This window comes from Dysidea avara, chromosome 5 (assembly GCF_963678975.1).
Source record: "Dysidea avara chromosome 5, odDysAvar1.4, whole genome shotgun sequence".
Lineage (NCBI taxonomy): Eukaryota > Metazoa > Porifera > Demospongiae > Dictyoceratida > Dysideidae > Dysidea > Dysidea avara.
The window spans coordinates 16004189-16025387 of record NC_089276.1 but is presented as its reverse complement, the minus strand read 5'-3'; the positions used below and the strand labels follow the sequence as shown (position 1 = coordinate 16025387).

Genomic DNA, 21199 nt, shown 5'->3' with positions numbered 1-21199 from the left:
TTAAGGCTGCATAATGCAGCCACCTCTTTAAAAGGCAAGGTTAGAAAATTTTGTCCCTACGGCCTGAATAATGACCAGTTTTCACTGTACTATTAGTGATTAGTGATCATGGGGGGATTATTTATTAAGATACTAAGATATACAAACGCTACAACCTCTAAATATAGCAGTAAATTTTTTACCCTGGTCCAATGTCTCGTAATAATCGTGACTTCGTGAGAGACTCTACTGTGACAAATACATGTTTATCATGATATGTGCTAATCGCCTTTTTGCAATTAAGTTTTACAACACAAATACATGTATAGTTAAACTCACCAACTACGACTAAATCCCTTCAACACGAAAAGACAAGTAATGAGACAACCTTGGAGACAACAGCCACACAAGCCTATTCTGGTGCATTTATTTAGTAGTAATATAAATTGTAAAGGCGTTTATTTACAACAGGACATAATTACGCGCCCCTCTATTGTCTCTGTACATACTTGCCTTTTCTTTACTATTCTCATTTCATTTCACAAGATCTCTTGGCAGGGGCGTAGCTTCTTCACTTGAATTAGTCAATGCTTGAAGTAGATCGAGATACTCTAATAGAACAGTCACATTTCTACAAGTGCCATATTTTTATATTGTAAAGTCTGTAAGTAGCTAGTAATTTAAACTATACAATCGGATGCTAAGCAGAAGTTGTAACTAAGCTAAATATTGATTGCTGTGTTACAGCTGTTTTGTGACTGCTCTAATAGAGTATCTTGATCGTTTCAATGCAGTACAAGATGAAAGGCAAAGTGTTGTTAAGGGTTTACTAGTTAAAATGGGTGTTAGTTGACTGCAGTTGCATGCCACTAACAGGGCCGTCCAGAGAAATTAGAGGGCCCAGGGAAAAGAGTTAAAGAGGGGCCCAGGGGCAAGGAAGGGTCTAGATCCTGACTGCTCTATTAGAGTATATCGATCTTTCTTTAAACAGGTATTCAAGTGGCCCCTTTCGGGCTGTGGTAGGGGGCAAAATACCCCAGTTACCCCCAATGTGGGCGGCCCTGGCCACTAAAATTACAGTTATATTTTAATATTCTGTCACTGTAATCTGGGGTTTCTGTCAAAACCATGGAAACTCACCTACTGTTATCAACAGTGCATTGCTTATTCTAACAAAAAGTATTGAAATCCCATCCAAAAACAGCTTATAGCTGTAAAAAAAGTGCGTGACCAAGTAAAGCAGAGTTAACTGCGACAAAAAGTAATGATATCATAATGCGGCCATGTGCGAGGTGTGCAAGTTGTAAAATTAATATTAGCTAATCAGATAATACAATCTAATCAAAAACAGCCAAGCTGTAAAAAAAGGTGCGGCCCCCATAAAGGCCATGGTGAAAAAAGATGTGAAATCCAAGGTGGCGGCCAAGAAATGGCTGTGATGGTAGGTTAATGGTTACATTTTAATAACAACAATTCAGGTGAATTTGGTGCCAAGACCAAGCGGCACAAAATTCACCTGAATTGCCGTTATTAAAATGTAACCATTAACCTACCATCACAGCCATTTCTTGGCCGCCACCTTGGATTTCACATCTTTTTTCACCATGGCCTTTATGGGGGCCGCACCTTTTTTTACAGCTTGGCTGTTTTTGATTAGATATCACTTCTTTTTGTATTTGTATACTGCAAAGCCGGCCTATGGCTGGCTTTGGGGCTTTTTTAACCAATGTGTTTTTTTCTTTACCACAGGAAGAAGAAAAGAACTTAAAGAAGAATTTTAGTACTTCGATTATTTTTGATTTTATTAGTAATTATACAAATTATATACATATCAAGACACACGGTAGTGTGTCGTGCGGCCCAAGAAGCCGGCGCGCCACACCGTGAGTATATTGACAGGAAGAACGAAAACGTCATTTTCACACCTTTGTATCTCGGTGATCACTTATCTGATTGGAACCAAATTTGCTACACAGTTGCCCGCCAGCCAAGGGAGTCTACATTCCAAATTTGAAGGAAATCGCTCCAGCCATTTCCGAGATACGAGCTGCCAAAGTTTCGTTTTTTTTTCTTCTTCTTCTTCTTCGTCTTTTCGCACACTTGCAAAAATTGCTGTAACTCGCAAACGCGTACTCCGATCGCCTTGAAATTTGGCACACAGAAAGGGAGTCCAAAGGCGAATCCTAGCATCAACTTTGGTACAAATCCGATGAATGGTTCAGGAGTTATGACCAATTATTCGCGTAAAACAAGATCGATTTGTTGTCACGCCTACAGGGTAAACCGCTTCATGGAATGAGTTGAAAATTGCTATGTAGATGGAGTAACCATCGTAGGAGTGCCTTTTGGTGGTTTGAAAGGAATCGAGATAAAGACCATGGAGATATGACACAAAACCCAACCTGTGTCACAATTACGCGATCGATTTTTTTATAAATATAAAAGTATTAGTTTTCACGCCTACTAGGCAAACCGCTTAGAGCAATGAGCTGAAAATCGGTGTATAGCTGGAATAATCTTCATTGAAAGTCCTTGCAGTAGTACAGAAGAATCGGATTACAAACCACTGAGTTATGATTCGAAAGCCAACTCCGTGTAGCAAATGCGAGATCGAGATACTCTAATAGAACAGTCACCCTAATAGAGCATTCTGATAATTTATTTATTCCATTATAGAATTTTATTACATCACAAGTTATTCTGTAGGGAGTTCAGCTGCAAACAGTTAATCTTATAGACAGTTCAGCAAGAAGACAGTCACCATGTGGAGAGTTAAGCAAATATATCACTATAGAGATTCAGAACATTACAAGTCACACTGAAGAAAGTTCAGCTATAAACAAGTCATGCACTGTGTAGAGAATTCAGCTACAATTAAGTCACTCTCTAGAGAATTCAGTTACACAGAATTCAGCTACACACAAGTCACTGTGGAGAGAGTACAGCTACAAACAAATTACCCTTTAGAGTGATCAGCTACAAACAAAACACTTTGCAGGGTGTTCAGCTGCAACAAATCAACCTTTAGAGCGATCAGCAATGAACAAATCAACACAAATCTACCTGTAGAGAGATAAGCTAGAAACAAATCACCCTGTAGAGAGTTCAGCTACAAAAAATCACCCTGTAGAGACATCAGCTAGAAACTAGACACAATGTAAGGAGTTCAGCTACAAGCAATCACCCTGTAGAGAGTTCAGCTAAAACAAATCAACCTGCAGAGAGATCAGCTACAGACAAAGTCACCTTATAGATAGTTTAGCTACAAACAGATTACATGTAGAGAGATCGGCTACAAACAAATCAACCTGCAGAGAGATCAGCTACAGACAAATCACCTTATAGAGAGTTAGCTACAAACAGATTACATGTAGAGAGATCGGCTACAAACAAATCAACATGCAGAGAGATCAGCTACACACAAATCGACTTGTAGAGAGATCAGCTAAAACAAATCAACCTGCAGAGAGATCAGCTACAAACAAATCACCTTGTAGAGAGATCGGCTACAAACAAATCAACCTGCAGAGTGATCAGCTACACACAATTCAACTTGTAGAGAGATCAGCTACAAACAAATCTCCCTGTAGAGAGATCAGCTAGAAACTACACACAATTTAAGGAGTTCAGCTACAAGCAAATCACCCTGTAGAGAGTTCAGCTACAAACAAACCAACCTGTAGAGTGATCAGCTAGAAGAAATTACCCTGAAGAGAGGTCAGCTACAAAAAATCACCCTGTAGAGATATCAGCTAGAAACAAATCACCCTGAAGAGAGGTCAGCTACAAAAAATCACCTTGTAGAGAAATCAACTACAAAGCAAAACACTTTGCAGAAAGTTCAGCTACAAACAAATCAACCTTTAGAGTGATCAGCAACAAACAAATCAACCTGTAGAGAGATAAGCTAGAAACAAATCACTCTGTAGAGAGTTCAGCTAAAACAAATCCATCTGCAGAGAGATCAGCTATGTACAAATCACCTTATAGATAGTTCAGCTAGAAAAAAATTACCTTGTAGAGAGATCGGCTACAAACAAATCACCCTGCAGAGAGAACAGCTACAAACTAGACACAAAGTATGGAGTTCAGCTACAAGCAAAATTACCCTGTAGAGATTTCATCTACAAACAAATCAACCTGTAGAGCAATCAGCTAGAAACAAATCACCCTGAAGAGAGGTCAGCTACAAAAACATCACCCTGTAGAGAGATCGGCTACAAACAAATCAACCTGCAGAGAGATCAGCCTACACATAAATCAACTTGTAGAGAGTTCAGCTACAAACAAATTACCTTGTAGAGAGATCGGCTACAAACAAATCAGCCTGTAGAGAGTTCAGCTAAAACAAATCAACCTGCAGAGAGATCAACTACAAACAAATCACTTTATAGAGAGTTCAGCTACAAACAAATTATCCTATAGAGAGTTCAACTACAAGCAAATCAACCTACAGAGCAATCAGCTAGAAACAAATCACCCTGAAGAGAGGTCAGCTACAAAAAAATCACCCTGTAGAGAGATCGGCTACAAACAAATCAACCTGCAGAGAGATCAGCTACACATAAATCAACTTGTAGAGAGTTCAGCTACAAACAAATTACCTTGTAGAGAGATCGGCTACAAACAAATCATCCTGTAGAGAGTTCAGCTAAAACAAATCAACCTGCAGAGAGATCAACTACAAACAAATCACTTTATAGAGAGTTCAGCTACAAGCAAGTTACCCTGTAGAGAGTTCAACTACAAGCAAATCAACCTACAGAGCAATCAGCTAGAAACAAATCACCCTGAAGAGAGGTCAGCTACAAAAAATCACTCTGTAGAGAGATCAGCTAGAAACAAATCACCCTGAAGAGAGGTCAGCTACAAAAAAATCACTCTGTAGAGAGATCAGCTAGAAACAAATCACCCTGAAGAGAGGTCAGCTACAAACAAAACACTTTGCAGAGAATTCAGCTACAAACAAATCAGCTTGTAGAGAGATCAGTTACACACAAATCAACCTATCGAGAGATAAGCTAGAAACAAATCACCCTGTAGAGAGTTCAGCTACAAGCAAAACACCCTGTAGAGAGTTCAGCAACAAAGAAACCACCATGTAGAGAGTTCAACTGCAAACAAATCACCTTATAGAGAATTCAGCTACAAACAAAATCACCCTGTAGAGAGATAAGCTAGAAACTAGACACAATGTAAGGAGTTCAGCTACAAGTAAAACACCCTTTAGTGAGTTCAGCTACAAACAAATCAACCTGCAGTGAGATCACCTACAAAAAGCACCTTGTACAGAGTTCAGCTACAAACAAATTACCCTGTAGAGAGATCGGCTACAAACAAATCAACCTGTAGAAAGATCAGCTACACACAAATCAACTTGTAGAGAGATCAGCTACAAACAAATCACCCTGTAGAGAGATCAGCTAGAAACTAGACACAATGTAAGGAGTTCAGCTACAAGTAAATCACCCTGTAGAGAGTTCAGCTAAAACAAATCAACCTGCAGAGAGATCAGCTACAAATAAATCACTTTATAGACAGTTCAGCTACAAACAAATTACCTTGTAGAGAGATCGGCTGCAAATTAATCAACCTGCAGAGAGATCAGCTACACACAAATCAACTTGTAGAGAGATCAGCTACAAACAAATCACCCTGTAGAGAGATCAGCTAGAAATTAGATACAATGCAAGGAGTTCAACTACAAGCAAAATCACCCTTTAGTGAGTTCAGCTACAAACAAATCAACCTGCAGTGAGATCACCCACAAAAACGCACTTGTACAGAGTTCAGTTACAAACAAGTTACCCTGTAGAGAGATCAGGTAGAAGAATTCACCTTGTAGAGAGTTCAGCAACTAGGGACCCGCCGATTATGCTCATAATTTTACCTATTATGCTATGCTGCACTGCTCAAAAATTTACCTATTATGCTTAAATTTATGCTCAATACTTACCCATTATGCTCAAATTATGCCCAATTATTTATGCCTCAGTTCTCATGCTCTGCTAATAATTTCCAATCTATGGATAAATAATAAGTGGCTGAAGCACAAACTTACTTGTCAAAATGCATATCACAGAAAAGATCGATATACTCTAATAGAACAGTCAGCTATGTGATTGTTCTATTAGAGTTACTGACTGTTCTATTAGAGTATATCGATCTTTCTGTGATAGCTATTTTGATAAGCAAGAATTCATACTATTACACAAATATTCTACCTATTATGCTAGCATTATGCTCAATGCTTTCAGACACATATTATGCTCATAATTATGCCAGCATAATCGGCGGGTCTCTATCAGCAACAAAGAAACCACCATGTAGAGAGTTCAGCTGCAAACAAATCACCCAGTAGAAAGATCAGCTAGAAGAAGTTACCTTGTAGAGAGATCAGTTACAAAGAAACCATCATATAGAGAGTTCAGCTACAAAGAAATTACCCAGTAGAGAGTTCAGCTAGAAGAAGTCACCTTGTAAAGAGTTCAGCTACAAAGAAACCATCATGTACAGAGTTCAGCTACAAAGAAACCACCTGTACACAATTCAACTACAAACAAATCACCCTGTATAGAGATCAGCTAGAAGAAGTTGCCTTGTAGATAGTTCAGCTACAACAATTCACCCTGTAGAGAGAGCATCTAGAAGAAGTCACCTTGTAGAGTGTTCAGTTACAAAGAAATTATCATGTAGAGAGTTCAGCTGCAAACAAATCACTCTGTAGAGAATTCAGCTACAATGAAACCGCCATGTAGAGAGTTCAGCCTCATACAAACCACCTTGTAGAGAATTCAACTACATCAAATCACCCTGTAGAGAAGAAGTTACCTTGTAGAGAGTTCAGCTACAAAGAAACCATCATGTGGGGAGTTCAGCTACAAAGAAACCACCATGTAGAGAGTTTAGCTGCAAACAAATCACCTGTAGAGAGTTCAGCTAGAAACAAATCACCCCGTAGAGAGACCAGCTGGACAAAGTCACCTTGTAGAGAGTTCAGCTACAAAGAAACCATCATGTAGACAGTTCAGCTGCAAACAAATCACCCTGCAGAGAGTTCAGCTACAAAAAAATCACCCTGTAGAGAGTTCAGCTAGACGAAGTCACCTTATAGAGAGTTCAGCTACAAAGAAACCATCATGTAGAGAGTTCGGCTACAAAGACACCACCATGTAGAGAGTTTAGCTGCAAACAAATCACCTGTAGAGAGTTCAGCTAGAAACAAAACACCCTGTAGGAAGACCAGCTAGAAGAGGTTACCTTGTAGAGAGTTCAGCTACAAAGAAACCATCCTGTATATAGTTCAGCTACATTTCAAGTCACCCAGTAGAGAGATCAGCTGCAAAAAAATATCCTGTGGGGCATAATGGGCATGTAATAAATATATGTATATAATTTGTATAATTACTAATAAAATCAAAAATAATTGAAGCACAAAATTCTTCTTTAAGTTCTTTTCTTCTTCCTGTAGTAAAGAAAAAAACACATGGGTTAAAAAGCCCCAAAGCCAGCCATAGGCCGGCTTTGCAGTATACAAATACAAAAAGAAGTGATATCTAATCAAAAACAGCCAAGCTGTAAAAAAAGGTGCGGCCCCCAAAAAGGCCATGGTGAAAAAAGATGTGAAATCCAAGGTGGCGGCAAAGAAATGGCTGTGATGGTAGGTTAATGGTTACATTTTAATAACAACAATTCAGGTGAATTTGGTGCCAAGACCAAGCGGCACAAAATTCACCTGAATTGTCGTTATTAAAATGTAACCATTAACCTACCATCACAGCCATTTCTTGGCCGCCACCTTGGATTTCACATCTTTTTTCACCATGGCCTTTTTGGGGGCCGCACCTTTTTTTACAGCTTGGCTGTTTTTGATTAGATATTTATTACATGCTCATTATTCCCCACAGGATTTTTTTTGCAGCTGATCTCTCTACTGGGTGACTTGAAATGTAGCTGAACTATATACAGGATGGTTTAATTGTAGCTGAACTCTCTACAGGTGATTTGTTTGCAGCTAAACTCTCTACATGGTGGTGTCTTTATAGCCGAACTCTCTACATGATGGTTTCTTTGCAGCTGAACTCTCTACGTGGTGGTTTCTTTGTTGCTGAACTCTCTACAAGGTGAATTCTTCTACCTGATCTCTCTACAGGGTGATTTGTTTGTAACTGAACTCTGTACAAGTGCGTTTTTGTGGGTGATCTCACTGCAGGTTGATTTGTTTGTAGCTGAACTCACTAAAGGGTGATTTTGCTTGTAGCTGAACTCCTTGCATTGTATCTAGTTTCTAGCTGATCTCTCTACAGGGTGATTTGTTTGTAGCTGATCTCTCTACAAGTTGATTTGTGTGTAGCTGATCTCTCTGCAGGTTGATTAATTTGTAGCCGATCTCTCTACAAGGTAATTTGTTTGTAGCTGAACTGTCTATAAAGTGAATTATTTGTAGCTGATCTCTCTGCAGGTTGATTTGTTTTAGCTGAATTCTCTACAGGGTGATTTACTTGTAGCTGAACTCCTTACATTGTGACTAGTTTCTAGCTGATCTCTCTACAGGGTGATTTGTTTGTAGCTGATCTCTCTACAAGTTGATTTGTGTGTAGCTGATCTTTCTACTGGTTGATTTGTTTGTAGCCGATATCTCTACAGGGTAGTTTGTTTGTAGCTGAACTCTGTACAAGGTGCTTTTTTGTAGGTGATCTCACTGCAGGTTGATTTGTTTGTAGCTGAACTCACTAAAGGGTGATTTGCTTGTAGCTGAACTCCTTACATTGTGTCCAGTTTCTAGCTGATCTCTCTACAGAGTGATTTGTTTGTAGCTGAACTCTCTATAAGGTGATTTATTTGTAGCTGAACTCCTTACATTGTGTGTAGTTTCTAGCTGATCTCTCTACAGGGTGATTTGTTTGTAATTGATCTCTCTACAAGTTGATTTGTGTGTAGCTGATCTCTCTGCAGGTTGATTTGTTTGTAGCCGATCTCTCTATAGGGTAATTTGTTTGTAGCTGAACTCTCTATAAGGTGATTTGTTTGTAGTTGATCTCTCTGCAGGTTGATTTGTTTTAGCTGAACTCTCTACAGGGTGATTGCTTGTAGCTGAACTCCTTACATTGTGTCTAGTTTCTAGCTGATGTCTCTACAGGGTGATTTTTTGTAGCTGAACTCTCTTCAGGGTGATTTGTTTCTAGCTGATCTCTCTACAGGTAGATTTGTGTTGATTTGTTCATTGCTGATCGCTCTAAAGGTAATTGATTTGTTGCAGTTGAACACCCTGCAAAGTGTTTTGTTTGTAGCTGATCACTCTAAAGGGTAATTTGTTTGTAGCAGAACTCTCTCCACAGTGACTTGTGTGTAGCTGAATTCTGTGTAACTGAATTCTCTAGAGAGTGACTTAATTGTAGCTGAATTCTCTACACAGTGCATGACTTGTTTATAGCTGAACTTTCTTCAGTGTGACTTGTAATGTTCTGAATCTCTATAGTGGTATATTTGCTTAACTCTCCACATGGTGACTGTCTTCTTGCTGAACTGTCTATAAGATTAACTGTTTGCAGCTGAACTCCCTACAGAATAACTTGTGATGTAATAAAATTCTATAATGGAGTAAATAAATTAGCCAAATGCTCTATTAGGGTGACTGTTCTATTAGAGTATCTCGATCTCGCATTTGCTACACGGAGTTGGCTTTCGAATCATAACTCAGTGGTTTGTAATCCGATTCTTCTGTACTACTGCAAGGACTTTCAATGAAGATTATTCCAGCTATACACCGATTTTCAGCTCATTGCTCTAAGCGGTTTGCCTAGTAGGCGTGAAAACTAATACTTTTTTATTCATAAAAATCGATCGCGTAATTGTGACACAGGTTGGGTTTTGTGTCATATCTCCGTGGTCTTTATCTCGATTCCTTTCAAATCACCAAAAGGCACTCCTACGATGGTTACTCCATCTACATAGCAATTTTCAACTCATTCCATGAAGCGGTTTACCCTGTAGGCGTGACAACAAATCGATCTTGTTTTACGCGAATAATCGGTCATAACTCCTGAACCATTCATCGGATTTGTACCAAATTTGATGCTAGGATTCGCCTTTGGACTCCCTTTCTGTGTGCCAAATTTCAAGGCGATCGGAGTACGCGTTTGCTTGTTATAGCAATTTTTGCAAGTGTGCGAAAAGACGAAGAAGAAGAAGAAAAAAAACGAAGAAAAAAAAAACGAAACTTTGGCAGCTCGTATCTCGGAAATGGCTGGAGCGATTTCCTTCAAATTTGGAATGTAGACTCCCTTGGCTGGCGGACAACTGTGTAGCAAATTTGGTTCCAATCAGATAAGTGATCACCGAGATACAAAGGTGTGAAAATGACGTTTTCGTTCTTCCTGTCAATATACTCACGGGTGTGGCGCACCGGCTTCTTGGGCCGCACGACACACTACCGTGTGTCTTGATGTTATTGTTAAAGTGTTAATGAGAGCTATGTGATGCTGCTAGTTTTTAAGTGTGTGAGCATCTTCATAAATGCCACATAAATTTAATTCTCAATAAAGCAATGTGTATAGATTCTCTGATAGTAATAAATAGTTTGAGTTTGGCCGCCTTTCCTGTATACAGCAATGCTACGAACAAAGGAAAGGTGGCCAAACTCAAACTATTTATTACTATCAGAGAATCTATACACATTGCTTTATTGAGAATTAAATTTATGTGGCATTTATGAAGATGCTCACACACTTAAAAACTAGCAGCATCACATAGCTCTCATTAACACTTTAACAATAACATTGTATTATCTGATTAGCTAATATTAATTTTACAACTTGCACACCTCGCACATGGCCGCATTATGATATCATTACTTTTTGTCGCAGTTAACTCTGCTTTACTTGGACGCGCACTTTGTTTTTGGATGGGATATATATATATAACCAACTGTCTATTCATCAAATGTATCGTGCCACTTACAGTAGATACATTACAATACAATTGTAGTGTCATATCAAAAGTTGTTGCCAGTTTTACAAATCAGTACAGTTATAACCCCATATACATTGCCACCACAGTAAGTCACAATACAAACTATATATGTATTTGCCAATACAGTGTACATTAAGACATACGGTAGTGTGTCGTATGGCCAAGAAAGCCTGCATGCCACACCGTGAGTATATTGACAAGAAGAAAGAAAACAGCCTTTTCATGTGTGCATAGCTCCATGGCCCCTTTTCCAAAGCACACCATTTTTGTATTATAGCTATCTACCAGGTAGGGTAGGCCACACAGTAAATTTGATCAAACTAGCAACAGCCATTTGTGAGATATAGGTGTTCAAAATTTCATTTAAATTTTATTTTATTCTTCTTATGCCCTATGGAGGTCTATGGGGGCTTCAATTTATTTTCGCACACTTTGCAAAAAAACACTTTGCAAAAATTGCTATAAAATGTAAAAGTGCAATTTGATTGTCATGATCTTGGCACAAATGAAGAACATATAGAGGTAAAGTCGCATACTAAGTTTGCTGTGAATACGATGAATATTCAAGTAGTTGTGAGCATTTATTCACATAAAAAGAAAGAGCAAAGTTCTGCATGGTTACAGGGTAAATCAACCGTGGGAATAACTTGAAAATTGGTGTGTACATAAACTGATCATATAGCAGTGCCTTTTGATAGTTTGAATAGCAATAGTCACAGCTACCAAGTTATAAAGCAAAAATCAAACAGTTGTACAATCATGGGATCAAGATACTCTAATAGAGCAGTCACCAGGGGAGGGGCAAAAAAAGAGCACAAAAGATAGCAAAAAAAAACTTTACCAGAATTCGAACCAGGGACCTCCATACCTAACACCTGTATCCTTAACCAATGAACCACTGCTATCTTGGCTGATCACCTCACTTAATTTCTGCTTTATAAATAAAAATTCTAGTTTAAATCTACTTATAAATACACTTTTGTAATTTCATAGATCTACTAATAGAAGTACTAGATTGTTCTAGAACATTCTATGTATGTTTGCTAGAAGTCCTCAAAAAACTGTGCACTCTATTAGAGTAGTACAACAATATTACCAAATGCGACTGGAGTTGGCAAAACCAGGTTTCCACACAGATCCAGATTTGTGACTTTAAAGGACAATAACTCAATGTAGGAGTATGCTATCACTTTCAAATTTCAACCATAATGGCTGTGTGTATTGTTAAAGTTTTATAGTAGTAACATCATTACAGCCATTTTTTGGCAGTCACCTTCAATTTCACAACTTTTTCCATCCAGGCTTTATAAGGCCACACCATTTTTCACAGCTTAACTGTTTTTGTGTGATTAACATCTCCGATACTTACAAACTAAATGAGAAGTAGAAAACAGGCTAGGCTGAATTGGCATTGGTGTACCATGTGCTTGTTCATGTAAAACTAGCTACTAATGTACCAGCTAATCACTAAGACAGTAATATTGTTCCTTGGACACAGTTCTTAGTAATTTCCAATGTTGAAGGCTAGTACACCTCTAGATTTAGCTTTCTTTCTCCTTCCATGTCACCAGTAGTTATAAGCACCATAAAATGCAATCGGTACCTTAAGCTCCTGCTGTTACTAATAGCACCTTTGATCAATGCTTTAATCATACCACAAAACAATTCATATACATCCATTCTATTGTATCTAATTTGTAAACACTCTACCCTTGGCCCTGTGGCCCTCAGGTGTCATGTTTACAAACCTTATAGTTGTGTCACGTATAGCATTACTTTGCTAATATTTTTGTACATGCAGACATCACCTAAAACCAGCCAGGGTTTGGTTAACAGTACTGAACAGCTTGGAAAACTTTTAGGTGAAACACTAAACAGTGATATAAATGAAGCAATAAAGACAAAGGAAAACATTAGTAAGTACAGTAACATTGCATGAAGCATAACAATTGACCAGTATATATTATTATCACATTACTGGTAGTTGTCAAAGCTCAGCTCATTTCAAATGATAGCGTACAAGCAGGAGAATCTTATGAATTTCCTACTAAAAATGATGATTTGACAAATTTTACTCACGGAAGTGCTCAAATCATGTTCTCTAATGCTCTACTAAGAGGTGTCTTAGATCAACTTCCACCAAGTGAGTGCTTATGGCACTATGCAAACAGCATCCTGTGCAATTCAATGCAGATGTACAGTTGCATCTCATCACAGTGGATAACATAATTATTTTATTTGCCTTATAGATACTACAACATTTCCTATTACAAGTACAATACTAAGAGAAGATATCTTGCAGCTGCCAAATCCTAGGAATGGGTAAGTACAGGATTACTTTGTAGAAGAATTGTTTGCTCAATATGACATATCTTCTATTACAGAACTGAAATGCTTGTACCAATATCTCCGATAGTATCAATACAAGCACCTGTTCCTGTTACCACTAATGAAAGCAATCCTATATTATTAACTCTTGATGTGGTAAGTATTGAGATTTTATATTTTGTACGAAGGAGGAACATTGTGCAAAACAACTTATAATAGTATCTTGTACAATTTAATAATATTTATTGTTATTATGTACCGTTACACACTTTTTACTACAAAACAAGTCACCCTGGATATATTTACTGTAGTGTATCAATATAATGTGTATTGGTAGATAAGAATTTTGTGGCTGCTATAGTCAAGAGTGTATAATGTGGGAGCGAGAGTGTTGAACTGTGCTATATGCTGTGAAATATGAACCTGTAAAGTACTATGGCATCATTCAAATGGTTTGGTGACTAGTGTTGATTGGTGACTAATTATAAATGCTGCACTTTGCGTGATGACCTCCCACATGATGTCTTCATCCTAGAGAATACCTTGACAGTTTTGCTAGCGCAACTAACACATCTACAATAGATGGAGTTTCAGCTATTGCAATTCCATGTGGACCACCTGCCTTGAGCTAGTAATGTGTTAAATCTGGGCAATCAACAGTGGTCAGGTTTACGAGTGAAGACAAAGGTATGTGGGAAACTTTATGGGCTCATTTTTAACAGCCTATAGTGCGGTTTGACACTCTCCCTCCCTCATTATATACTGTTGCTATAGTGGATCAATGTTTATTTCTAACTTACAACAGTTAAATACAAATTCTTCACTGCAACGCAGAATGTGTCAATTTTATGATCACACATTGTTGGATACACAGCTGTGAGTAGTATGAACAATAACCACAATGATATCACAATATGGGCTTGTAGTAATCAGGCTGGTGGTTGGTCAAGTAAAGGAGTACTATTTGACAAAGATAATTCTGATGACACTAGAGTAACTTGTCTTGCAACTCATCTGACCAGTTTTGCTGTACTTGTGAGCATTGGAGATGAACCAACTGCAAAAGTATGACATAGTGTTTTGTTAACTATAACTACTGCATATATTTCTCATTGTTTTGTAGCAAACTGATCATCCATTGTCAATAGTTTCATACATTGGATGCGCAATTTCTCTAGTGTGTCTTTGTCTATCTATCATCTTATTGACAATTGTTATGTTTAGGTAAGGGTCACATTGTAACATATTTGTTCTCCTTATCCTGTTATATGCACAGAAAAACAGATAAAATCAATCATGCTTTCATTCATCTAAACTTGTGCATTGCACTCGCATTGGGTCTTGTGGTGTTTCTTGCTGGAATAGAGACAGCTACTGATAACCGGGTAAGTACACTTCATTGTAATGTCTATAGTTCCTTCCTAGTATAATTGTTCCTTCTATCAAGTAGCATTACACAAAACTTTCTATGTGTGCATGCATAGCTAAATACATTTATAGGGGCTGCATGCTTTTCTAACTACTGTATGTTGTTTGCTATAATTATTACAGTAAGTTTAGGTAATACATGCAGTATGTATCAGTAAGTATCAGAAGACAGTGGTGTAGCTACCATTGGGGCAACCGAGGCAGCTAAAAATGCTCAATAATTCAGGCTGAGCAGGCCTGAGTTTTGGCACCCTGAATTTTTTACTATCATAGACAGCATTACTGTACCACACATAATAGAATCTATGGCTGCAGTAAGTAGGGCCAGAACCCACGGTGATACAGTCCGGCATTGGCTGGACAACTTTTCAGCTACTTGAATTTGTATGAAAAGATCAAGATACTCTAATAGAGCAGTCATTGTAATATACTCTAATAGAGCATTCAGTACAGATTATAGCCACTGCTTGTTTATAATTATATTATGTTAATTTTAACCCTTTGGCCCCTATGTTAATAAAGAAAATTATTCTGTTAAACGTGAAAGCCAATATATTGGCTTTTGTTACATGCATGCGTTCAAATGCACATATCTCGTAAACGAAAAATCCTATGAATATACGGTTTGGACCACGCTACTCTGTGGTTAAGGCCCCTATTTGGTGATTATAAGTTTCTCATCCACCGCCCACATCCTTCTTAAGCTACCACATGGTAAGCCATTATTTACTCTGCGCATGCTCAGAAGAACACGTGATACCAAACTGTTATAATTTTTGTTGATGAACTACACTGCGCTATATATCACAGGAGAACTGTTGTTTCCTTAGCGAATTGCTGCAATGCCAGTTGCAATCGTGCTCTATCGACTTCATCAAAGCAGGCTTTCAGTTGACTGTTGAAAAACAGTTGGTGATAACGAAAATTAGAATCAGCTGTTGAAGGAAATGTTTGTAGTAAGAAAGAAAGACAATTTGGACAAGGTCTGTACATCAGTGTGTTAATATTATAAAATAATGGCATAATGGTAATACATTCCCGCCCGCATCATAATAATTAGAAAGGCTGGATGAGAAACTAATAATAATCACCGAATAGGGGCCTAATGGGTAATACTCTAAGCTTTATCCGAACATTGTTGCACGATCGAGCGTGAAGTAAGGCCAGTACGCGTTTGAAAGAAATTTCGGCCATTTTTAAAACGATAATTGCTACGATACTACCTGTCATAAAGGAGAGACGGAATAAAGAAGGTTAGTAAAAGTTATATGATGTTGTAGATCGATCCTTCGTGAGTAGTTTAACACAAATCACGAAAGAATAAGTTGTTCCTTCATGGAGTAACAGGAGCCCACATTTATATGTCAAAACGCATATTCTTCGTAAATAACTTTCATTTTTAAGAACCAAAGCCAAAATATTGGCTTTAGGGGCCAAAGGGTTAATTAACATAATATAATTATAAACAAGCAGTGGCTATAATCTGTACTGAATGCTCTATTAGATAACTGCATGGCACTGCATTGAGCTAAATGATCATGCATATCATGCATATCATGCATATCATACATCCGCAGTTACAATCAAAAAAATAGCCTCTATGTGCCATTTCAAAGCATAATTTTAAAATTTTCCTTGAGGGAGCATGCCTCCATACTCCCAAGCAGACCCTCTCAACTTTGCCTCAGTAAATTTATTTCCTGGCTAAGCCACTTGAAGATAATACCATTGTACTGTATACATATATAAATTTTCAACATCTGCAAAATTTTCTTATTCAAGGTTTCTGGATTAGGGATCAAAGAACAGAAAAGCAGGGAAACAAGGGAGCAGCTAAAAAGTTGTGAAACAAGGTAGGTTTCCTATACCTGCAGATATACTATAGTGGACATGTAATCCCAAATTCAGTTTATAACCATGGCTGAATTAGGGATTCCATGTCCACTAGTATATCTGCAGGTATAGGCAACCTCCCTTGTTTCACAACTTTTGAGCTGTTCCCTTGTTTCCCTTGTTTCCCTTCTTTTTTGTTCTTTGATCCCTAATATAATCCAGCTTAAAATTCCTAATTTTTCCTTCTACTTGTTGTTTACTTTTTATATAACACAATTATGACTATTGAATCCATGTGTACCACATTAAAAGAAAGAATGGTGCGGGGCATTCCATAAAATACGTAATTTTGCATCTGAATGTTCACCTCAATAATCAATTACGCACTGAAAGTGAGATAGCAATTACGCTTCATTTGTAGCTATGCTCCTCTACACAGTGTAGCTACACAGCGCTACAAATGAAGAACAGTACAAGAAACTTCTCTGTAATGAATCCAGTTGCTACAGAAAATGTAGGCAAAAAGCATGACACAGCCAGAGGGAAGCCATGTCGCGCTATTGCGAATCAACACTTTGCGTTGTCAGCAAAAAGAATTGGAAAACAAAGGAGGACAAAGGTAAGTTCATGATATATGCATTGTACGTACTGTGGTTGGCGAAAAGGCACGTCTTTGGATGAAGCAATGTCAAACAGTGAAAAAATCAAGCCCGTACATAGCCTTATCCATTGTTGAGTTATGTTTAGCTGAAGGCATCAGTTAGTCAGAATAAAATTCTGTTAAATAGGAAATTTTTAAAATTCCATAGAAACTTGTTGGAAAGGTTTGGAGTCACTCTAAAGGCATTTTTGGGCTTGGCTATGCCTAACCAATACTGCCAAGCTGTTATGAAAAAATTTGAGGCTGGTTTTTGGGTGGTATTATTGGGCAAGAAAGCCCAAAGCTGCATGATCTATAATACACTGTACTGTATGACATAATAATAAGTAACCTGTAAAAACCAACTGTGAAAGCCTGAAAATCATTAATTTTGTCAATATATTAAAAATGCGCATCTTATACGGTAAATGAAACCCATCCCAAAAGAATGTTTATCCAAATGTCAACCAGCAAATTAAAGTGCAGTCGGTCAGTTTTTGGCTGCCAGCTTTTACAGAGTATGTCATTTTAAAATCAGAAACTTTGAGGGTTCACCTTTTATTCACAGTTGAAATATTTAGTTGAGTACACCAACTTTTAAGACTTGTCTTTATTGTATTGTCTACGTGCATTTCAACAACAGGTTAGGTGACTGTTTTATTAGAGTATGTAGATTCTATTTTTACCTTTTATATCTATCATAACTCCAAAACTATTACTTCAATTTGATTTTAAACCACAAACAGTTTGAACTACGATGGTTGACCTATCTGCAAACCAATTTTCATTGTAATAAAATTAGGCACCAATCTCTGTAAATATGACAATACATTTATCTTTTTGCCAATCATCATAACTCTGTAGATGTTAATCAAATCCTGACCAATGCTGAACCTTTTGTGTGCTGATGTGTTTTACAATGTATTTTGCAAATTTGCAGAAACTTTTACGGCAATTGTGCTCAAATTTGGTATATTTGTGGACTATTGAAGATAAACATTTGCAGTATAAAAACTGATTTGGAGAAGGAGGTTTAATGGATGAAAATTATATTTTGTTCTCCTTGTTAATATCACACCACCTGCTTTATTGAGCACAGAGCTGTGAAACTGGACAGAATATCATAACTGGTTATGAGTAGATCATAGCTGTCTGTTATTCGGTCAACTGAAATGAATGACATATTCTGTAATTTTCATGCTGCACTCAACATGTAAGCTTTACCTTAAAATTTGTAGTACAGTTTGTCAGATAGTCCTTATAGTGGTCAAAGTAATAGACAGCAAGTGATTATACCTATATCAGAATCCTAGTGTGATATCAATGTTGTAGCACGAGAAAAGTACCCAAAACATAATTATATTTTTGAGTGAAGATTGGTTATTCAGTTATGCACAAAAACAACTCATAACAGACTTACTGAAATAACTGGCTGGTTATTCAGTTCACCCAGTAAGGTTTTACAGAAATAATTGAGTACAATACACTCTACCTTTGTGTGGATGATATAAACACTGGAAAAAAGTGTTTTATGTGAAAACATTATTTCTATATTTGTATCATATAGGTCTCTTGTGTAATTGTGGCAATACTTTTACAATATTTCTTCACATCTGCATTTTGTTGGATGTTATGTGAAGGAGTAATGCTCTACATGTTGCTGGTCACTGTGTTTGGTAATAAACTGAACCATCGACGATTCTTCTTTTGCTTGGGTTGGGGTAAGATGTACTTTAGATTTATATGCTGTGTTGAAATACTAATTTGTAGGACCAGCAATTCCTATAATAGCAATTTCAGTTGGAATAGTTCATAGGCAATATGGAACTGATGATTAGTAAGTATATAACTTTAGAGGTTGTGTGTTAAAAATTTTAATATGTTTTAGCTGCTGGATAAAGTCAGAAGACGGAGCAATTTCAGCATTCATTGTACCCATTGTGATCATTATCTTGGTATATTATATAGTAGTATTATCATCTTTATTTACATAAACTATTTGCAGATTAACAGTCTATTTCTAGGGATAACTCTGAAAGTCCTGTATGTAAGCCAGCGAAAGTCTAATAATGAAAATAAAAGTACTGCAAAGTAATTGATAATTTGTCCATTGTGTGTATTTGGCTTATTGTATCTTGCTTAATATTCAGGCACTTGTTGAAGGCTGCAATATTCCTCTTACCACTACTTGGAGTGACATGGATAATTGGTATTTTGGCTGTTAATGATGACACTGAAGTGTTTGCATGGATATTTACAATTTTAAATTCTCTACAAGTAATGAAACTATTAATCTATGTAACACAAATCACAGGATGATACATATCTTTAGGGATTCTTCATATTCCTATTCCATGTTCTCAGAAACAAACAGGTGGTGAAATCTATGTGATTGTATGTATTCAGTGTTTGCTTAGGTCATTAGAGAAGTGAGTGAGTGTTACAACTTTTGGAGGACCAGCCAAGCTTACAGTGTCTATAACAGAATGCGTTCAGTAAGTGTTGTTGAATCAAAGCTGATTTTTATGTTCATTGTGTCACTGTATAGGGACGTGGAAGTGCAAGTACCTTGAAGAGTACATTGAGGGAAAGAGGTATATGTAAGAAATGCATACACCAAATTTCATTTAAATTGTTTACTAGTTGTATCTAGTGTGCAAAAAACATTCTGGAATTTTGAAGCATTTTTTATAATTGCAATTTCAAAGGTCAAAATACTCTAATAGAGCAGTCACATATTTTAGTAAAATAGTCGGTGGAATTATTCATCAACTACTACATGTAGTCTCTGTCTGATAAATTACAAACATTTACAGAGTTATGGAGTACTTTGATTTTAAAAGCAATATTCATAAATTTGAGAGAGCATAATGTCAACTTTTTGGAGCACAGTGATGAGAAGAATTTTAAAGCATAATTTCCTCAGGCTTATTAGGTACTTCTTGTGTGGCAAGCAATGAAAATGTACCATGCATTTATTGTGCAACATGCGTAATTTTATACTGTAGCTAAGCAATGCTAATTCATTCCTTTGTATACCCTTGTTGTGTATATCTGTTAAAACTACTTCTAATACCACTAAATACATAGTTTCAAATACTTTATGCTGTGTTTTCAGGGGTGTAGGGAGAGGGTTCCAAGGAGTTCAGGAACCCCCTGTAAAATTAAACTTCTGAGTTTACAGCAGGATCCTAACACACCATGCATTTAGCGTGGCATCATGTTACCTCTGTAAATCCTTCGCTGAGAGATGAATGCAAGCATTATAAATTGTTGTGTTGTGCCATACACTATTACTCACTCATTTTGTCCTGAAGCCCTCTTGAAACTTGTAAAAAAATTGATATACTCTAATAGAACAGTCAGGTGTATACTCAAATAGAGCAATCACATTTACTCCAATAGAACGTGCATAAAATATCCATATGTTAAGGAACTTCATTTGTGGTATTTTTCAGACAGATAAATTACTGGAGTTCTATACCTTTAAACGCTGCACACCCAAGCTATAGCAGTATACGGTCATGCTCAGTTTTGCATTTAGTGTTAGAATGTCACTGACTTGGGCATGCAAAATGAATCCATGCTAAGCGTAATTTTGTAGTTATAATGTTTAATTGTGTAAGTCATTCCTTTTTGTATCAGTGGATTCATGGTTCCAATCCTATACCAGTGGGATAACTATCACTTACAGATGTCTAATTTATTATGTGTCTCTATGTGTTATGCTGTCTGTTTCCACTAGGTAGGTTTATTTATTTTATTTATTATAGCATTACAGCATACATGTACAAAATTACAATTAAATAAAAATTATTGGTGTGCATGTTGAAGGCCCAGCAACTAGTGCTGACATCCATGAGTGGAAAAACAACAGTCATTTAAGATTAAAGTTTATGGGAATGGGTTCTTTGGAACATCAATAGCGTTGACATGATCTCATAAATTGTGAAATTCGTAGGTTCTTTCAGAGTTGAAATTGTTAGAGAAGTTTATCTAGTACTAGCTTCATCCCAGGGG

The 21199-nt window shown here is 37.1% G+C and overlaps 1 protein-coding gene across 1 annotated transcript in view; it reads left to right on the top strand.

Annotated features, from left to right (window-relative positions):
• The window catches only part of LOC136256838 (uncharacterized), a 173569-nt gene that overhangs the window by 134999 nt on the left and 17371 nt on the right, over positions 1 to 21199 (top strand). Inside the window, exons 16-31 of the mRNA XM_066049883.1 lie at positions 12752 to 12866; positions 12935 to 13093; positions 13200 to 13272; positions 13335 to 13434; positions 14084 to 14154; positions 14205 to 14343; positions 14402 to 14502; positions 14555 to 14663; positions 18747 to 18900; positions 18950 to 19016; positions 19068 to 19134; positions 19185 to 19270; positions 19330 to 19456; positions 19512 to 19553; positions 19597 to 19674; positions 19728 to 19773. Of these exons, the coding sequence (XP_065905955.1) occupies positions 12752 to 12866; positions 12935 to 13093; positions 13200 to 13272; positions 13335 to 13434; positions 14084 to 14154; positions 14205 to 14343; positions 14402 to 14502; positions 14555 to 14663; positions 18747 to 18900; positions 18950 to 19016; positions 19068 to 19134; positions 19185 to 19270; positions 19330 to 19456; positions 19512 to 19553; positions 19597 to 19674; positions 19728 to 19773 (1534 nt within the window). The remainder of the gene's footprint in view (positions 1 to 12751; positions 12867 to 12934; positions 13094 to 13199; positions 13273 to 13334; positions 13435 to 14083; positions 14155 to 14204; positions 14344 to 14401; positions 14503 to 14554; positions 14664 to 18746; positions 18901 to 18949; positions 19017 to 19067; positions 19135 to 19184; positions 19271 to 19329; positions 19457 to 19511; positions 19554 to 19596; positions 19675 to 19727; positions 19774 to 21199) is intronic.